Source organism: Orycteropus afer, unplaced genomic scaffold (genome assembly GCF_000298275.1).
Source record: "Orycteropus afer afer isolate SDZICR_OR568_19922 unplaced genomic scaffold, OryAfe1.0 scaffold00075, whole genome shotgun sequence".
In the NCBI taxonomy this organism is placed as follows: domain Eukaryota; kingdom Metazoa; phylum Chordata; class Mammalia; order Tubulidentata; family Orycteropodidae; genus Orycteropus; species Orycteropus afer.
This window is the reverse complement of record NW_006921662.1, coordinates 1,170,346-1,189,321: the sequence shown is the minus strand read 5'-3', so window position 1 is coordinate 1,189,321 and position 18,976 is coordinate 1,170,346. Positions and strand designations below refer to the sequence as shown.

The 18,976-nt window shown below is 38.0% G+C and overlaps 1 protein-coding gene across 1 annotated transcript in view; it reads right to left on the bottom strand.

Moving 5' to 3' along the window:
• Positions 1–18,976, bottom strand: part of LOC103197211 (complement factor H-related protein 5-like) — a 59,350-nt gene that overhangs the window by 13,737 nt on the left and 26,637 nt on the right. Inside the window, exons 4-6 of the mRNA XM_042780973.1 lie at positions 6,708–6,884; positions 5,465–5,647; positions 5,163–5,342 (exon numbers count right to left, since the gene is read on the bottom strand). Coding sequence (XP_042636907.1) covers positions 5,163–5,342; positions 5,465–5,647; positions 6,708–6,884 — 540 coding nt within the window. The remainder of the gene's footprint in view (positions 1–5,162; positions 5,343–5,464; positions 5,648–6,707; positions 6,885–18,976) is intronic.

The window sequence follows — 18,976 nt, the reverse complement described above, 5'->3', positions numbered from 1 at the left end:
TGAGGACAACTACAAACCAAAAAGAGGGAAAAAAAATCTGTGTCATTACAGAACTTCTAGATGGTAGGAAAGTCAAGACAACTACAAGATAGAACAGACTGTTCTACACTTGGGAAAAAAAAAAAACTATAAATCACAGGGTAACTGCAAAGAAAAATGATAAACCTTCACATCAAAATAAAAAAGAGGACCAGCATAAATATCCAGCAAATACCAAAACAATAGCAATGAAGGAAGTGATATTATGATTCATAAACTAAGCAAGCTCAGCATAGAAAATTATATGGAACAAAGAAATTGACACAATGAAAAAACACATGACAAAAATGACAGCAACAGATTCATATTCTCTGATAATTACATATCTGGCAAGGAACTTATCTCTAAGATTGATGGAAAACTTCAATGCCTTAACACCAAAGGAATTAACAATCCGATTGAAAAATGGGCAGAAGACATGAATAGACACTTCACCAAGGTGGATATTCAGGTGGTCAGCTCATATATGAAAAGATGCTCACAATCATTGGCCATCAGAGAGATGTAAATCAAAGCAACAATGAGATATACCGTCTCAACCCAGCACTGATGGCAAGGTTCAATGAGACAGAAAATAAGAAATGCTGGTAGAGACATGGAGAGATTGGGACTCTCATACACTGCTTGTGTGACTGGGAAGTGACACGACCACTGTGGAAAACAATATGGTGATTCCTTAGAAAGTTGGAATTGGAGATACCATTTGGCCCAGCAATCCCATTACTAGATATATATCCTAGAAAGGTGAGAGCCAGGATATGAACAGATACATGCACACTCATGTTCATCACAGCACTATTTACAGTAGCAAAAAGATGAAAACAACCTATGTGCCCATCAGTGGAAGAGTGGCTGACCAAACTATGGTCTATACACATCCTGGAATGTTATGCAGCACTAAACAATAATGTAGAGTCTACAAAACATCACATAATATGGATGAACTTGGAGGACATTATGCTGAGTGAAATAAGTCAATCACAGAAGGACAAATATAGTGTTAGTTCATTGTTGTGGAGGGTCAAGGAAAGGTTTATATATGGAGGGAAACTTTCTTTGTTGGTTGCCACAAGTGGAAGGGGAGTGGAGGGAACATTGCAAAAAAAAAAAAAAAAAAATGCATTGACTCATGTCACTTTAGTTTGTTCTATTTCACTGTACATAAATTATATTTCAATAAAATGCATTAAAAAACATCCAAAAACTGAATAATGACCAGAATTACTGGTCAGATGGAGTCTGGTGAGAACCCCCCCATACTATGGTCCTGAGATACATTCTATGCCTGGAATAAAGCTCATTCCCAGGGGCTGGCTCTCAGCTCAATAGCTAACAAGGTGTACATGCAGACCACTCAACCCAGGGTGACGCACCCACATACTGTATGGAAATGCATCCCTTGGAGCAATGGACCATGGGGCACCATGGTCCATTGATGAACACTTACGTTGTTTCAATCTTTTTGCTACTGTGAATAATGCTGCGGTAAATTGGATAGTCAATATTTCTTGAAAGAACAAATCAACATTCAGGTTGAGGAAATGCAGGACAAACAAGAGTGCATAACTATGAGGGGCACAGGGGGAGGGTTACTGGGCAGGGAGGGGAGGAGACTGGGTTGGGGTTAGACATGATAAATGGGAGTGAAATGAAATGTACATGTAATGTTGAATGTAAAACAAACTCTTAAAATAAAATTTTTTTGAAAAAATTGTTACCATGAGAAAAAAAAAGAAAACATTCAAACATGAGAAGCATATTAAACAGAAACTCCATCACTTAATTGGTCAGTTTTCTGCTAAGGCAGTTCTACTCTGCCCTCTAGGGTGGCTATGAGTCACAATCGATTTGATGGCAGTTTGTCATAATGCGGTGGTTTGTTTGCATGTTGCAGGGATGCTGGAAACTACACCACTGGTATTTCAAATACCAGAAAGGTCACACTTGGTGGACAGGTTTCAGTAGAGCTTCAAGACTATGACAGACTAAAAAGAAAGGCCTGGTGATCTACTTCTGAACATTACATCAACTCAAGGCACTTCCATCGAGTGGGATCCAACTCATAGTGACCCCTCCTTGGGTTTCCGAGGCCGTATCACTAATATCACTATGGAAGCAGATTGCCCAACCCTCCTTCTGAGGAGTGGCTGGTGGGTTTGAACTGCCAGCCTTCTGGTTAGAAGCCTTAGGCACTATGCCACCAGAGCTCCCAATAAAAACTCTATGGATAACAACAGAATATTGTCCAATATAGTGTTGGAAGATGAGTCCCCTTGGCTGGAGGGACTCAAAATATACAGTGTCCACATTAATGGAATCTAGCATAGCAATGATCATGAAGATTGGGTCTTAAGATGGCACAAGGGCAGGTAACATTTCCTTCTGCTTTATATTAGGTTAAGAGCTCTGGTGGTGTAGTGCTTAAGGCATTTGACTGCTAACCCGAAGGCTATCCTTGGAAGGAAGACTGGGCAATGTATTTCCATAGAGATACAGCCTCATAGAGATACCACCTTGGAAACCCAAGGAGGGGTTGCTATGACTTGGAACCAACTCAAGGGCAGTGAGTTTGGTTTGGTTTGGTTTATATATAAGGTTGCTGCCATGGATCAGAGTCAACTCTATGGAAACGGTAACAAAGAAGAGTCGGTGATCTACCATTTTAAATACTACTTAGTGATGGCTCAAGTAAGATAAAAACTGAGTTTACTTTTCAAAGGTTCATGATGGTCATAGTACCCTGGAAGGAGTATTTCAGTAGAAGGAAAATCCAAAAAAGGATTTTAGAGAGAATATATTCTACTGCCTGTTTATTGTACCTTTTTTTTTTTTTTTTTTTTAAAACTGCCTATTTGTAGACTGGGTTATGAGTCAACAACTATTGAGGATAAAGATATCCTGCTCCTACAGGTGTGCATTCTAAGACTAATTGAGTCCCAACTCCTACCTGGGTCTAGGCCAGTGGATGGTTTACATCTCAAAAGCTAATCCACAGCTATGAATAAATTGAAAGGGAGGCATGTTAAATAACTCAGTCAAATTCACACCTCACAGAGGCAAATTGATGGAAGCTCTTTCAAATAAGGCTGCAGGTGCTACTAATTTGTTCCTGGGGCACTGCTGGCCATAGGACTTATTGAAGAAGTGCCAGGTCAGAGCCTGGGCTCAAAGCTACCCTGACTCTGGGGTCTTAACACCCTTTGGCAGCCACCTGGCACCAAAAACCAAACCAAACTCACTGTCATCAAGTCGTTCCCAAGTCATAGGGACCCCTCCTTGTATTTCTGAGGTGGTATCTCTGTGGAAGTAGATTGTCCATTCTTCCTTTCTAGGAGTGGCTGGTGGGTTTGAACCTCCAGCCTTCTGGTTAGCAGTCAAATGCCTTAGGCCCTATGCCACCAAAGCTCCCACCCAGCTGGCAGTGAAGTCATTTTCTTACCATTAGTGAGGGGATGACACCATCTACCTCATCAGATGGCTAAGGGTGTTAAATTAATTTAAAATAATGCACAATGCAAAGAGTGAGCACTGGCTGAGAACTATTGTTGGAACTAACCCTTCCCCTTTTCTATTCCAGTGCCATTTTCATCATTTGCAGTGGATCACCTTTCTTCCTCTTTAAAATATGTGGTTTCCTCTGAGATGCATGTAACTCTACAAAATGCAGAATCAATGAGATGGATTTTTTTTCCTTTTTCCTCTATTGATCACTTTAGGAAAAAAAAAGAAAACTAAGCATGTTCTCAAGGAATTATTTAATATTCAAAATGTGTTTTGTTCTATTGAACACAGGGTAGCTGTGAGTCTGAACTGACTCCACAGTACCTGACAACAACAACAACAACAACAGCAACAACAAAATGACATCACAAGGCATTATAAGTGAAAGGGTAACAAAGAAATAATGAAGTTCCAGACCTGAGGAATTTGAACTAGCTGTGTTACTACTATTTGCAAAATGCCAGGAATGCCTTAGCAACTAACTTACATCTTGGATTTTTTCCTCAAAATCCAGCTCATTGTTTCCTCTACAGCTCTCTCTGAAGCCTTAGTCCACAGCATATACTGCTTGCTACTGCTGGCTGACAAAACTGCTTATACCACCAGAGGTCAAGGCATCAGAAACCAGACACGTTAAATAACTATAGTCAAATTCACAGAGTTAAAGTGAAGGAGGTTGGTTGAAACACAAGCCACAGATGCCCCCAATCCACTCCCAAAATTCTCTGTGCAGGTGAGTTTCTCCTGGGCGGAAGCCCTTAGAAATGAAAAACCAAAAAACATTATGTGCTATGTGAGACGTTCCCCTGCCTAGAAGAATCATGTTAGTGCTGCAGAAATCCATTAGGGACACAGTCTGGTCAAAGTCACCATTTTCAGTGTGATTTTCGTTCACAAATCCAGAGAATAACTATGGGAACTGTTAGAAGGTTATACTCTCTACAAAGGAAGTTCAAGGACTTAAATCAAATGAATGAACATGTATTGGGGCATAATTGTGGCAACAAAGGTAAAAAAAAATAAAAGGTGAAAATATTTTAGCTCTATGCTTAGAGCTGAACAATATACCTAGCTATGCCACCAATGAGGAATTCTGGTGGCTTAGTGCCTAAGGCACTTGATTGTTAACCAGAAAGCTGGCAGTTCAAACCCACTAGCCACTCCTCAAAGGAAGATTGGGCAATCTACTTCCGTAGTGATATCACCTTGGAAACCCAAGGAGGGGTCGTCAGAACTGACTCCATGACTGTGAGTTTGGTTTGGTTTTTAGATGCTGCCAATGAACCTCCTACACCTGTTTGTCATAAAAGCTACCTTGTTGCTATGATACTGGGCAGGTTTTAGTGGAGTTTCCAGACTGATGGACTTGGAACAAAGGGCTGGTGATCTGTTCCCAAAAATTAGCCAATGAAAATCTTATGGACACAGCAGTCCAATCCCCATCCAATCATGGAGATGGCACAGGACTGCTGGGCAGTGTTTTTGTTCATCAGGAGTGGAGCTGACACTATGGTAATTAACAACAACAAGATGCAGTGCCTAAAGGCCACCAGCATGTGCTGGTATAAATACATTTAAAAAACAAAAACAATAAAATATAAAACTGAGAAGTGTGTTCTCACCAATACACTTAGGAAGCTGGGTCCACATTCCATTAATGCAGGTAATTCTATTATTTCCAATCATTGTATGTGTATTTCTGCAATTCAGTTCCACTGAATGTCCATGTTGATAGGGAGGGAAAGAGGCTGGGCCATAGCCGTGCTCCATTTTAGGTATATCTCCACATGTTTTCACTTGTTCTAGGTAAATTGCATTAAAAATATGTTCATCTTTAAAATACTTTCAATCTATTTACATATGTGTTTAGATGTAAGTGCAAAGTAAAAGTAACTCTTTTGTTTAAATATTTCTATCTACTTACCAACACAAGTGGGCAAAGTTGTCCATTCTCCATCCATACACTGTATTTTTGAAGGCCCCTTCAATAGAAATTTAGGATTACAATGATATTCCACCACTTCACTGTGTTGATATTCTTCTTTCCTTACTGCCTTAACTTTACCATTGGGGAGTTGAAGAGGTGAACCACAAGATTTAACATGGCCTATGGCAGAGAAACTGTGTAAATAATGGTTAAATGGTCTTATAAATCTAGCAAAATGTAGAGTTACTATTTTACTCCACCTAGAACCAGTTTCATAGACACTACACCCTTAATTTTCTAGGTATATTTTTATAGTGTACTTTTTTCTCATATATTAACCATTTATTATGGATAATTTTAAACAAACAAATGCATAATGAACTTATATATTGATCAGTTAGGTATAAGAATTATTAATGTTTTGCCCTCCACTTTGCCTTATTATTTTTGTGAAGTAATTTAAAGTAAATGACAAACTTATATTTCACTTCTAAATTCTTCAGAATGCCTATCTAATAAATAAGGAATTTACTGATACATACAAAATATCTTATTACATTTCACCAAATTAATAGTAAGTTCTTAGTACAATCTTGTATCCTTTTTATATTCAAATATTTTGATTGCCCCTACTCAAATATTTTATAGGCTATTTATTATTTAAGTTATTGTGCCCTTCAAGATTTTAGAGTACATTTAATTTTCATTTATTATTACATAAATGTAAATAGTTATCAAATATTTGGTATAATATACATATACAAAGCATAACTATAACTTTTAATGTATTCTATAAATAGCTAAAATCATTTGAACAAAAATTTTTTAAGGATAATAGTATCATCTGAAGCAAGCAACAAATCATTATTATTTTATATTGAATAATTGATATGTGTGATGATTATTTTCTTCATTATTTAATAAAACATGATAAGGTCTATATAAAATATTTTCAAAGTTTTTTTTTTTAATATTATACAAAAAGAATGAACTCTACTCAAACCCCCTATTGTATTTGGAGCTACTAAAATCCCATTACATATTTCAAAACACAGTTTGAATTATTCTTTCATTAAGGAAACTTGAACTATTCATGCCATTCAATCACTATGGGTCTTCAGCCCTTCTTTTTTCCATTTTTCATACGTTGTCAGCTTGTTAATATAAGCTCTAATAAAATATGTAGACAATAATATAAAAATCTAATTTTTGTTTCATCATATTTAAAAGAAATATTGACCTTTACATGTTGGAAGATTGGGTGACCACCCGAACTGGTAGCACTGAACTGAATCTGGTCCAACCCTTGTAAGTCTTCTTCTGCAGGAAAATTTCAACACTTCCCCATATTTATAACTTTCTCGTTTTGGATGGACATCTAGATTTTCTTCTAAAAGTGGAACAGGACATTCTATTTCTGAAGCTGAAATTGAATTAACATATGTGAATGTAATATTTCATTGCAAAACTACACTTAATACATGCTATTAAACATAAGATGCAGGGGCTGCAAATTCAGAGGAGCATAAAATATATGATTGCCTTCAGAAAAATGTATAAACAGATCATTTACACTGAACAAATATATGCAAGACATTTTAGGCAAGTTAGGAAATTGAATGGTAAGTAAAATCCCTTCAAAACTGTAATAAGTAAATCCCAAGAGATTATTTCTAAAGTAAAATTATTTATCTTGTTAAATTAACAATAAATGCTCTAATTTTACCATTGAATAAATATGTAGTTTAATAACTTTTCTCAATTATTTGTTTATAAAATGGAGTATGACTAATTTTCCCAATTTAAGACACAAGAAAATCATTCTCTCAAGTGAAAATTAAATTGAATATATTTAATTACATTTTTTCATTATAAATGATAGTTACATATAAAAAGCAGATACTTTGAAGACCCCCAAAATATATATCTAATAAATTTTAATTGGTATAGAACATTAAAAAGTAAATAGTTCAAATTTTACAAATGAAAAATTAAATATCAAAGACTTTTCCAAAAACACATGACTAATTAGAATTATAAATTTTCTAATCCCTTCATTTTAACCAACAATCTCATTAATATATTTGTAAACACTAACTTATTATGAATACCCTCTAATTCAGTTAGATATGGGCATGTATGTGTGTGTGTTTTTTTCTCATTTATACATTCTCTCATTAATGGTTAATTTAAAAATTAGATATTGAAATTCATGTGTGGAAATATAAATGACTTTCAAGACAAAATAAATACTTTTAACAAATCAAGCACACATGACAAAACATAATTAAAATGTGTTCTAATTAAATGTTACTTAAACTAGAAATGTTACTTAAATTAGTTTTGTAAAGGTAAATATCAATGTATTTGAGCACATCCCACTGGAATGTGATCCACTCAGCTTCTATAAAATTTGCATTCTTTTATCCCTGCATTTTATTTCAATATTTTACATAACAATTCTTTATTAGTTGTTTAATTTTTTTTCCTATCCGATTATTTGAAAAAATGCCATTGAAATTGATTGATCTTGGCAGATGTAGTTTTCCAACTGCTTTATTCACAGTAGTTGTTACATGATGTTGTATATGGAATAATGGACCTCAACAATGTCCATGTCCCAATCCCCAAAATTTACAAAAATATTACTTTCCATAGTTAAACAGATTTTGCAGGTGTGATTAAATTAAGAGCATTGACATAGAGAGAATGTATTAGAATATCTTAGTGGGCCCATGTAATCAGAGTCCTTGTAACAAGGAGGTAGGAGTGTCAGATTCAGAAGAGGTAGGACAACAGAAGCAGAAGTCAGAGTGATTTGAAGAAGTGGCCATGAGCCAAGAAACGCAGGTTGCCTCTTGTTGTTGTTGTTGTTGTTGTTATGTGTCGTCGAGTCAGACCCGACTCATAGCGACCCCTCCTTGGGTTTCCAAGGCAGTATCACTGCAGAAGTAGATTGCCCCATCTTCCTTCCCAGGAGTGGCTGGTGGGTTTGAACCTCCAGCCTTCTGGTTAGCAGTCAAGTGCCTTAGGCACTATGCTACCAGAGCTCCCCCCTCTAGAAGCTATAAAAGGCAAAGAAACAGATTCTTTCGTAGATCCTCCTGAAGAACATAGTCTTTTTTTTTTTTTTTTAAATTTTATTGTGCTTTGGGTACAAATTTACAAAGCAAATTTGTTTTACATTCAACAGTTCATGCACATTTGATTTCATGCCCCGTTTACCATTCCTGACCCTAACAAACTCTCCTCCTCTCCTGTCCCTGTGACTAACTCCTCCTTATGCCCACCTCCTCCCTGTGCCCTTCTTAACTATGCATTTCTGTATCTCCAGCTTTCCCTCTATGTGAATGCTTCCCCTCTGGTGTCTCATATCTGATTGCTCTAAGAGGTTCATCTCCCTTGAGTAGGTGAGTGCATCGCTTTGGGGTAGGTGTTCTGCATGCAGGTCTTTCTACAGTTGGGCTGAGAGCCAATCCATGGGAGTGAGTGCATTTCTAGGCCTGAAGGGTAACCTGGGGTCATAGTCTCAGTGGTTCCACCAGACTCTATCCAACCAGTAACTCTGGTCATTTTTGAAGAACACAGTCCTTCTGACACCTTGACCTTAGGATTTCTTAACTTCAGAACTTTAAGATAAATTTGTGTTGTTTTAAATCATTAAGCTTGTGGTCATTTGTTATAACAGCAGCAGAAAGCTAATAGTTTTTTGTTACTGGAAGTAAAATGCTGCTTTAGCAAATACCTAGAAAAATAAACAAATGATTTGCAATTAAGGAATGTTGTGGCTCAGTGACTAAAGCGCTCAGCTGCTAACCAAAACTTGGCAATTCAAATCTGTCAGAAGCTCTGCAGAAGAAAGAAAGACATGGTAGTCTACTTCAGTAAAGATTAAGAGTTGGAAAACCTATAGAGTAGTTCTAGTCTAGTCCTATAAGTTTGCTATGAGTTGTAATTGACTCAATGGCAATAGGACAGGCTTTGTAATTGAGCAACGGCCAGAGGCTGGAAGGATTTTGAAGAGCCTGATAAACAACAGACTAAGTTGCTTTGTATGGACTGTTAGTAGAAATATGGATGTTAACTTCTGCTAGTGAAAACTTGAATAAAAGTAGGAAGCCTGGTAGAAAAAAATGTATATTATCTTCTAACCTTCTGCCATTGGGTTGATTCCAATTCATAGTGAACTTATAGGCAGGGTAGAACACCCCTGTAGGGTTTCCAAGGCTGTAAATCTTTATGATCTTTATGGAAGTAAGCACATTCATCTTTCTTCCCCAGAGCTGCTGGTGAGTTCAAACCACCAACCTTTTGATTAGCAGCCAAATGGTTTAAGCACTGCACCTCCAGAGCGCTCATATATTGTCTAAGAGAATGCTTCCAAAAAACTCTCTGCCATCAAGTTGATTCTGACTCAAAGAGACCCCATAGTTTCCAAGGCTGTAGATCTTTATGGAAGCAGACTGCCTCATTTTTCTTTTGAGGAGTGGCTGGTAGGTTTGAACCACTGACCTCTTGGTTAGCAACCAAATGACTTAACAATTGCACCACCAGAGCTCCTCAAGACAATGCTTAAACCACCAGAAAGAGACTGTTGTTAGAATATGGACATTAAAGACACTGTTGGTGAGGGCTGTGAAGGAAAATGAGGAGCATATTATGAAAACTGGAGAGTAGATCTTTATTATATAGAGGCAGAATACTTAGCAGAGTTTTGTCCTATGGATTTATGGAAAACAGAATTTGCAAGCAATGAACTTGAGTAGTTAGCTGAGTAGATTCACAAGCAAAGTATTGCAGGTGTAGCCTCATTACTTCTTGCTGCTTATAATAAAATGTGAGATGAAAGGAGAATTAAAGAAGAATGATAAAGGAAAAAGGAACCAGATCTTGATGATTTGGTAAAATCATCCTATTCAGATTGCAAAGATGCTAAATTAAGAGATTCTGATAAATGAGGTCAGTAGAGAAAGTCAAGAGTATGACCGGACAACCTTTTGCTATATTGCCTCAGAAGACTCAAAATTTCAAAGTACTAAATCACATAGAAGGATCTTTGAAGAGATTAGGCATGTGTCTAATGAAAACTCCTCTGTTACCTAAGCTGTTGTGTTGTTGTTGTTATGTGCCATCGAGTAGGATCCAACTCATAGTGACTCCTCCTTGGGTTTCTGAGGAGGTATCACTATGGAAGTAGGTTGCCCAACCTTCCTTCCAAGGAATGGCTGGTGGGTTTGAACCACCAGCCTTCTGGTTAACAGTCAAATGCCTTAGGGACTATGCTATATCTAAGCAGAGGTCAAAAATAGAGATGGGATTTTCCAAGAAAGAACTGTGGTGGGGCCTCTTATTTAATGGAGTGAACAACTGAGATCCAATATGCGAGAACCACAAGGTTCCTGTTATATCAGCAGGAACACTGCCAATTTGGACTGAAAGGAATAGAGACAAGGCAAGAGGAAAGAAGGTTAGATTCCCCAAATTCTACAGTCAGAAAACAAACTGATGGAACTACTCAGCTGCAAACATATGTTACCCTTCATGACAAAGGAAAGATGACTCACAGGACCAGGCCTCTGGCACAGAGGTCGGTGCTTCAGGCCTGGAGAATACAGCCATGGACCCAGAGGGTAGAGGTGATATTCACAGAGGTTTATCTCCAGGCCTTGAAAAATGAAATGAATCTACTATCCCAGCAGATTTAGAGACTGCTTGGGAATTGTGCCTTTTAATTTTTCTTTCTATTTTCTTCCCATTTTAAATAGAGTGTCTATTATTGGTATCCTATACCCATGCCAGGATCTCTGGTGGTGTAGTGCCTAAGGCATTTGACTGCTAATCAGAAGGCTGGTCATTCAAACCCACCAGCCACTCCTTGGAAGGAAGGTTGGGCAATCTACTTCCATAGTGATACCGCCTCGGAAACCCAAGGAGGGGTTGCTATGAGTTGGATCCAACTACACGGCAGTGAGTTTGATTTAGTTTGGTTTATGCCACCACTGTATCATGGGAGCAACTAACATGTTCCTCACAACTGGACCAATAAGCAGCATCACAATAAATGGAGAAAAGATTGAATTTGTCAGGGATTTCATTTTACTTGGATCCACAATAAGCACTCACGGAAACAGCAGTCAAGAAATCAGATGACATATTGCACTGGGCAGATCTGCTGCAAAAGACCTCTTTAAAGTGTTAAAGTGCAAAGATGTCATTTTGAAGACTAAGGTGTACCTAACCCAAGCCATGATATTTTCAATCATCTCATATGCATATGAAAGAAAAAGACAAAGAATAAGGGAATGAAGAAGAGTTGAAGCCTTTGAATTGGGGTGTTGGCAAGAATATTGAAAATACCATGGACTGCCAGAAGAATGAACAAATCTGTCCTGGAAGAAGTGCAGCCTGGATGCTCCTCAGAAGCAAGAATGGCCAGACTTCATCTTATCTACTTTGGTTATATCGTCAGAAGAGATGACTATTCCCTAGAAAAACATACGCTTGTTAAAGTAGAGAGGGTCAGTGAAAAAAGGGAAAAAACTTAGATGGATTGACACAGTAATGATGGCTGTAATGATGCACTCAAGCATCGCAAGGATTGTAAGAATGAAGCTGGACTGGGCAGTGTTTCATTCTATTGTACATAGGGTCTCTATGAGTCAGGCTTGGCCCAAAAGCACCTAACCATCACCACCACAACAACCACAATAACTTGTTTCTAGTTTAACAAGTTTACAGATGGAGAGGAATTTTTCTTCAGAATGGATTATAACAGAGCCTTACTCTTCATTGATTCAGGTAATGATGTTTAGGACTTTTTAGTAAATACTATTTAGATAAAATTTTGTGCATTGTATTGATGTTGTAATGTCTAGAGACTTTTGAAGTGAACGTAGTTTGCATGTGGGACAGACATGAATCTTTGAAGGCCAGAGATTGGACTGTGGTAGACAAAACAATGGTCCTCCTTCCAAAGATATTTATCCTCCAGGATCTGTGAATATATGCCTTTACATGGCAAAAGAACTTTGCAAGTGTCATTAAATGAAGGACTTGGAGATGGTGAGACTATCAAGGATTATTTGTGTAATCATACACAATGTAATCATAAGGGTGCTTATAATATGGATATAGGAGTGTGAGAGTCAGAGTAGGAGATGTGAAAACAGAAGCAGAGGTTGTAGTGATTTGAGGAAGGGATCTTGAGTCAAGGAATCCAGGTGGCCTCTAGAAAAGGAAAGAGAAACAGATTCTTCCTAGAGTCTTCAGAAGAAACATAACTCTCTGATACCTTGGTTTTAAGGCTCAGATTTCCAGAACTATAGAATAATAAATTTGCACTGTTTTAAGCCATTTTGTTTGTGGTAATTTGTTACATTAACAATAGAAAACTAATGAATATGAAATGAAATGCACAGCCATATTTAAAAAAGGGTATGATTTGGCAAGACCTGAAGGCATTCTGTTCTGCTTATAAAACCAAGGTCTTAACTATCAACTACAGGCATTATAGTCAAATTGGAGGGTAAAAAAAGAAAAGTTAAGGAGCAGAATATTTAAAATTGCTAAAAGAAATAAAATAATCCATAACTTTGGTAATGTATGCCTAGTTCTGAATTACTTGACTGGAATCAAGATGCCTTCAAAATAACTCTCATTTTAGCCCTAAGTATGATGATGTGTAAGGAGCTCTGGTCACACAGAGGCTAAGGCATCTGACTACTAACCAGAAGGTTGGTGGTTCAAACACACCAGCCACTCTGTGGAAGCAAGAATGGACAATCTACTTCTGTAAAGATCTACTGACTCAGATACCGAATGAGTGTTGCTACGAGTTGGAATCAACTCGATGGTAGTGAGTTTGGTTTGGTTTTATGATGATGTGTGTGACATATAAACAACCTTATTATATTCATATTAACTTTGGCTTCTTAAAGCTATCTGGCAAAGCTTTGAATTTTGATTATTGTTCCTTGGGAAACACCTCTATATAGAACCCACACAAAAAGAAATACATTCAGAATTATTTTTATTTTTCAGAAGAGGACATGCTTACTATAGCACATGGGTAAATACTACCAACAACCTTCACTGTGTTATAGAGCCTAAGATGCTTTCATCTCTGTTTTCATATCCATCACTGCATTAACAGTCCAGCTTGCCAGTGAGTTTAAACCATGTGCCATTACCTTTTTTTCTAGCATTCACAAATACTGGCATATCACAAGACTCTGTTGTTGTTGTCATAGGTGCCGTTAGGTGGTTAGGTGTCATTAGGTGCTGCCATCCTCACAATTCTCACTATACTTGAGCCCATGGTTGCAGCCATTGTGTCAATTCATCTTTGTTGAGGGTCTTCCCTTTTTTTTGCTGATGCTCCACTTTACCAACATATTCTTGTTCATGAATGGCCCTTCTTGACAATATGACTGAAGTAGGTGAGATGTTATCTGGACATTCTCATTTCCAAGGAGCATTCCAGCTGCACTTCTTCCAGGACAGATTTGTTCATTCTTCCAGCAATCCATGGTATTTTCAGTGTTCTTCACCAGTACCACAATTCAAAGACATTAGCTCTTCTTTGGTCTTCTTTGTTCATTGTCCAGCTCTCATATGCGTATGATAATTTAAAATACCATGGCTTGGTTTAGGCATACCTTAGTCTTCAAAGTGACATCTTTGCTCTTTAACACTTTAAAGAGGTCTTTGCAGCAGATTTTCCCAGTGCAATATGACATCTGATTTCTGGACTGCTGCTTCCATGAGTGTTGATTGTGAATTCAAACAAAATTAAATCTTTGACAACTTCAATCTTTTCTCCATTTATCATGATGCTACTTATTGGTCCAGTTTTGAGGATTTTCTTTATGTTGAAATGTAATCCATACTGCAGACTGTAGTCTTTATACTTCATCAGTAAGTGCTTTAAGTCATTGTCACTTTCAGTAAGCAAGGTTGTGTCATCTGTGTATCAGGTTGTTACTGAGTCTTCCTCCAATCCTGACCCCACATTCTTCTTCATACAGTCCAGCTTCTTGGGTATTTGCTCAGCATACAGACTGAGTAAGCATGGTGAAAGGATATAGCCCTGAAACACACCCTTCCTGATTTTAACCATTCAGTATCCCTTTGTTTTGTTTGAACAAAAGCCTCCTGGTCTCTGTACAGGTTCCTCATGAGCACATTTAAGTGTTCCGGCATTCCCATTCTTCACAACATTATCCATAATTTATTATGATCGACATAGTCGCATGCCTTTGCATGGTTGATAAAACACAGGTAAATGTCTTTTTGGTATACTTTGCTTTCAGCCAAGATAAATCTGACATCAGCAATGATATCCCTCATTCCATGTCCTCTTCTGAATCCAGCTTGCATTTCTGGAAGTTCCCTGTCAATATACTGTTGCAACCATTTTTGAATTATCTTCAGCAAAATTTTACGTGGATGTGATATTAATGAAATCATTTGATAATTTCCACATTCTGCTGGATCACCTTTCTTTGATATGGGCACAAATATGGCTCTTTTCACGTCAGTTGTCCAGGTAGCTCTCTTCCAAATTACTAGGCACAGACAAGTTAGTGCCTCCAGCACTGCATCCATTTGTTGAAACATCTCAATGGGTATTCTGTCAATTCTTGAAACCTTGTTTTCACCAATACCTTCAGTGCAACTTCAACTTCTTCCTTCAATACCATTGATCAATGATCAATACCATTGATCAATGTTTGATCATATGCCACCTCCTGAAATGGTAGAAGATCTATCAATTCTTTCTTTGACAGTGGCACTGTATTACTTCCATCTTCTTTTGATGCTTCCTGCATCATTTAATATTTTGCCCATGGAATCCTTCAATATTGTAACTTGAGGCTTGAATTTTTTCTTCAGTTCTTTCAGCTTGAGAAATGCCGAGCATGTTCTTCTCTTTTGGTTTTCTACTCCCGGTCTTTGCACATTTCATTATAATAATTGACTTTGTCTTCTAGAGCTACTCTTTGAATTTTCTGTTCAGCTTTTTTATCTTGTCATTTCTTCCATTTGCTTTAGCTACTCTTCATTGAAGATCAGTTTTCAGTCTCTTCTGCTACCCATTTTGGTCTTTTGTTCCTCTCCACGCTTTTTAATGACCATTTGCTTTCTTCATTTATGATGTTCTTGATGTCAGCCCACACTTCATCTGGCTTTTGGTCATTGGTGTTCAATGCATAAAATCTGTTCTTCAGATGCTGTCTAAATTCAGGTGGGACATAATCAAGGTCATATTTTGACTCTTGTGGATTTTAAAAATTTTTCTTCAGCTTCAACTTGAGCTTGCCTATAAGCAACTGATGGTTTGTTCCACAGTCAGCTCCTGGCCTTGTTTTGGCTGCAGATATTGAACTTTTCCCTCGTCTCTTCCCATAGATGTAGTCAATCTGATTCCTGTGTATACCATCTGGCAAGGTCCATGTGAATAGCCACCTTTTATGTTGTTGAAAGGGAGCTCTGGTAGCGTAGTTGCTAAGGCACTTGACTGCTAACCAGAAGGCTGGCGGTTCAAACCCACCAGCCACTCCTCGGAAGGAAGGTTGGGCAATCCAACTTCCATAGTGATACTGCCTCGGAAACCCAAGGAGGGGTCGCTATGAGTCAGGGCTGACTCAATGGCACATAACAACAACAACAACAATGTTGTTGAAAAAAAGTGTTTCCCACGAATAAGTTGTAAGGCTTGCAAAATTCTATCATGTGATCTCTGGCATCATTTCTATCACCAAGGCCATATTTTCTAATTACTGAGGATTCTTTTGTGTTTCCAATTTTTGCATTCCAATCACTAGTGATAATCAACCCATCTTGATTGAATGTTTGGTCAAATTCAGATCGCAAAGTCGGTAAAAATCTTCTATTTCCTCATATTTAGCTTTAGTAATTGGTGCATAAATTTGAATAATAGTAGTATTAACTGGTTTTCCTTGTAGGAATATGGATATTATCTTATCACTGACAATATTGTACTTCAAGATAGTTATTGAAACATTCTTAGTGATGATAAATGAAAAGTGATTCCTCTTCAATTTGTCTTTTCTAGCATAGTACCAAAAAACCAAACTCACTGCCATCGAGTTGGATCTGACACGTAGCGACTGCACCTTGGGTTTCTGAGGCAGTATCATGACAAAAGTAGATTGCCTAATCTTTCTTCTGAGAAGTGGCTGGTGAATTTGAACACCATATAATTATCTGAGTCAAAATGGCCAAAACCTGTCCATTTCAGCTCACCAGTGTCTGGGATGTTAATCTTTATGCATTCCATTTCCTTTTTGACAACTAGATTCATACATCATACATTCCATGTTCTGATTATTAATGGATGTTTACAACTGTTTTTTTTCCCCTTCCATTTTGAGTCATGCTCCATCAGCAAATGGAGGTCCTGAAAGATTTACTCCATCCACATCATTAAAGTCGAGTCTACTTTGAGGATGCAGCTCTTCCCCAGTCATATTATGAATGTTTTCCAACTTGAGGGGCTTGTCTTCTGGCACTATATCAGACAATGTCTCAGAGCTACTCATAAAGTTTTCAAATAATATATCAAACAGTGTTTCACTGCTATTCATAAGGTTTTCAGTGGCCATTTTTTTTTCAGAAGTGGATGGCCCTGTCCTTCTCCCCCATCTTGTCTTAGTCTGGAATCTCCCCTGAAACCTGTCTACCATGGGTGACCGTGCAGGCATTTGAAATTACTGTGGCATAGCCTCCAGCCTCATAGCAGCAGGTAAACCACTACAGTATGACAAACTGACAGATGAGTAGTGGCACAAGACTCTAAGACATATTAAAATCATGATCTTATTTCTAATTCACATGACAAACACAAAAAGTTTTAACAGTAATTATGTACCAACAAAATACCTTTTAGGCACATCATTACTAATAATTAATAAGAAAGGATTTTTGGGGGTATCTTTTTCCTTATATATCAACTCCTGTATATATTTATAGCCATATATATTTAATATATTTGTGTGGAATATACCTCAACATGAAGGAAAAAAATCCACACAATTGGATCAACAAGCAACATCATGGTAAATAGAGGAAAGATTGAAAAATCCCAAAATTTGTATCCTTGCCACATGATAAACACCTTCACACTATCATATCATCCTAAAAATTTTAAATCAACTCTAAGTCTAAGTTCTATTATAGGGCACAATTCCTCTTTATCTGTACCTGTGAATTCTAGAATACAAGTTATCTGCTTCCAAAGTGCAGTGGTGGAACAGGCATAAAGAAGCCATTTCCATTACAAATGGGAGAAATTCGAGCAAAAGAAGGGATAATGGGCACTAAGCAAGTCCAAAACCTATCAGAACAATTTAGATTACCTCCCAAGGCTTGAAAACAATCTTTTGTTTTCTTTGAGCATCTAGGCAGTGGCCCTGCCCTCCAGACCCTGGGTGTTGGCTGTGCTCTCTGGATTCTGAGTGGAGGCTCTGGGCTTCAGTTCCACCTTCCAGGCCCACTGAGATGGCAGCTTTACTCCCTAGGCTTTGGGCAGGCCCATTCCCCTGTGCCAACTGAAGGAAATTCCCTCCCTTAGAGTGAGCAGGCCCCATTCTTCTGCTCCTTGGGCATGGCAGGCCCATCCCCTCAGGTTTGGGCAGTGGATCCAGCCCCATCCCTTGGCACTAGTGTATGGCAGCTCCACACTCCACAACTAAGTTAGTGAAGATTTGACTCTTTAAAATTGTTCAACCACTGGACAGTTTAGGTATGAAGGCAATACATTTGGTATTTTATTTTTTTTTAAATGTTAGTCATACTTAAGCCTTTTGTAATTCAAAGAGTCAACTTGTTATTAGACAACCATTGAAATTAAAGCTGTTTTAAGATTACACTCCCTCCTTAGTTATGAACATGGTTAGGTTTTCCAAAGACCAGATGGTAATGCAAAATCAGCGTAATGGAAAAATGAAAAATGACCACATCAGATTACAAAATAGAGGATGACTGTTGTTGTTGTCTTTAGGTTCCGTCGAGTCGTCTCCGACTCATAGCGACTCCACGCAGAGCAGAAAAAAACACCTCCCAGTTCCACTCCAGCTCCATGATCACAGCCGTACTTGAGCCCATCGTGGCAGCCACTGCTTCAATCCATCTCCTTGAGGGCTTTCCCCTCTTTCGTTAACCCTCCACCTTACCATGACATGCTTCTCCAGGGAATGGTCCTTTCTGACAATATGACCAAAGTAGGCGAGATGAAGTCTGGCCATTCTTGCTTCCAAGAAGCATTCCAACTGCACTTCCTCCAGGACAGATTTGTTAGTTCTTTTAGCAGTCCATGGTTCTTTCAGCATTCTTTGCTAGCACCACATCTCAAAAAGCATCAATTAGGTTCTGGCAAGATGGCAGACTACGCAGAAGGATTGCACAGACCCTCTTCAACAAAGAAAAGGGAAACCAATTAACACAGACACAGAAGATAATCGTGGACCCCTGAGCCTTGAAGGGAAG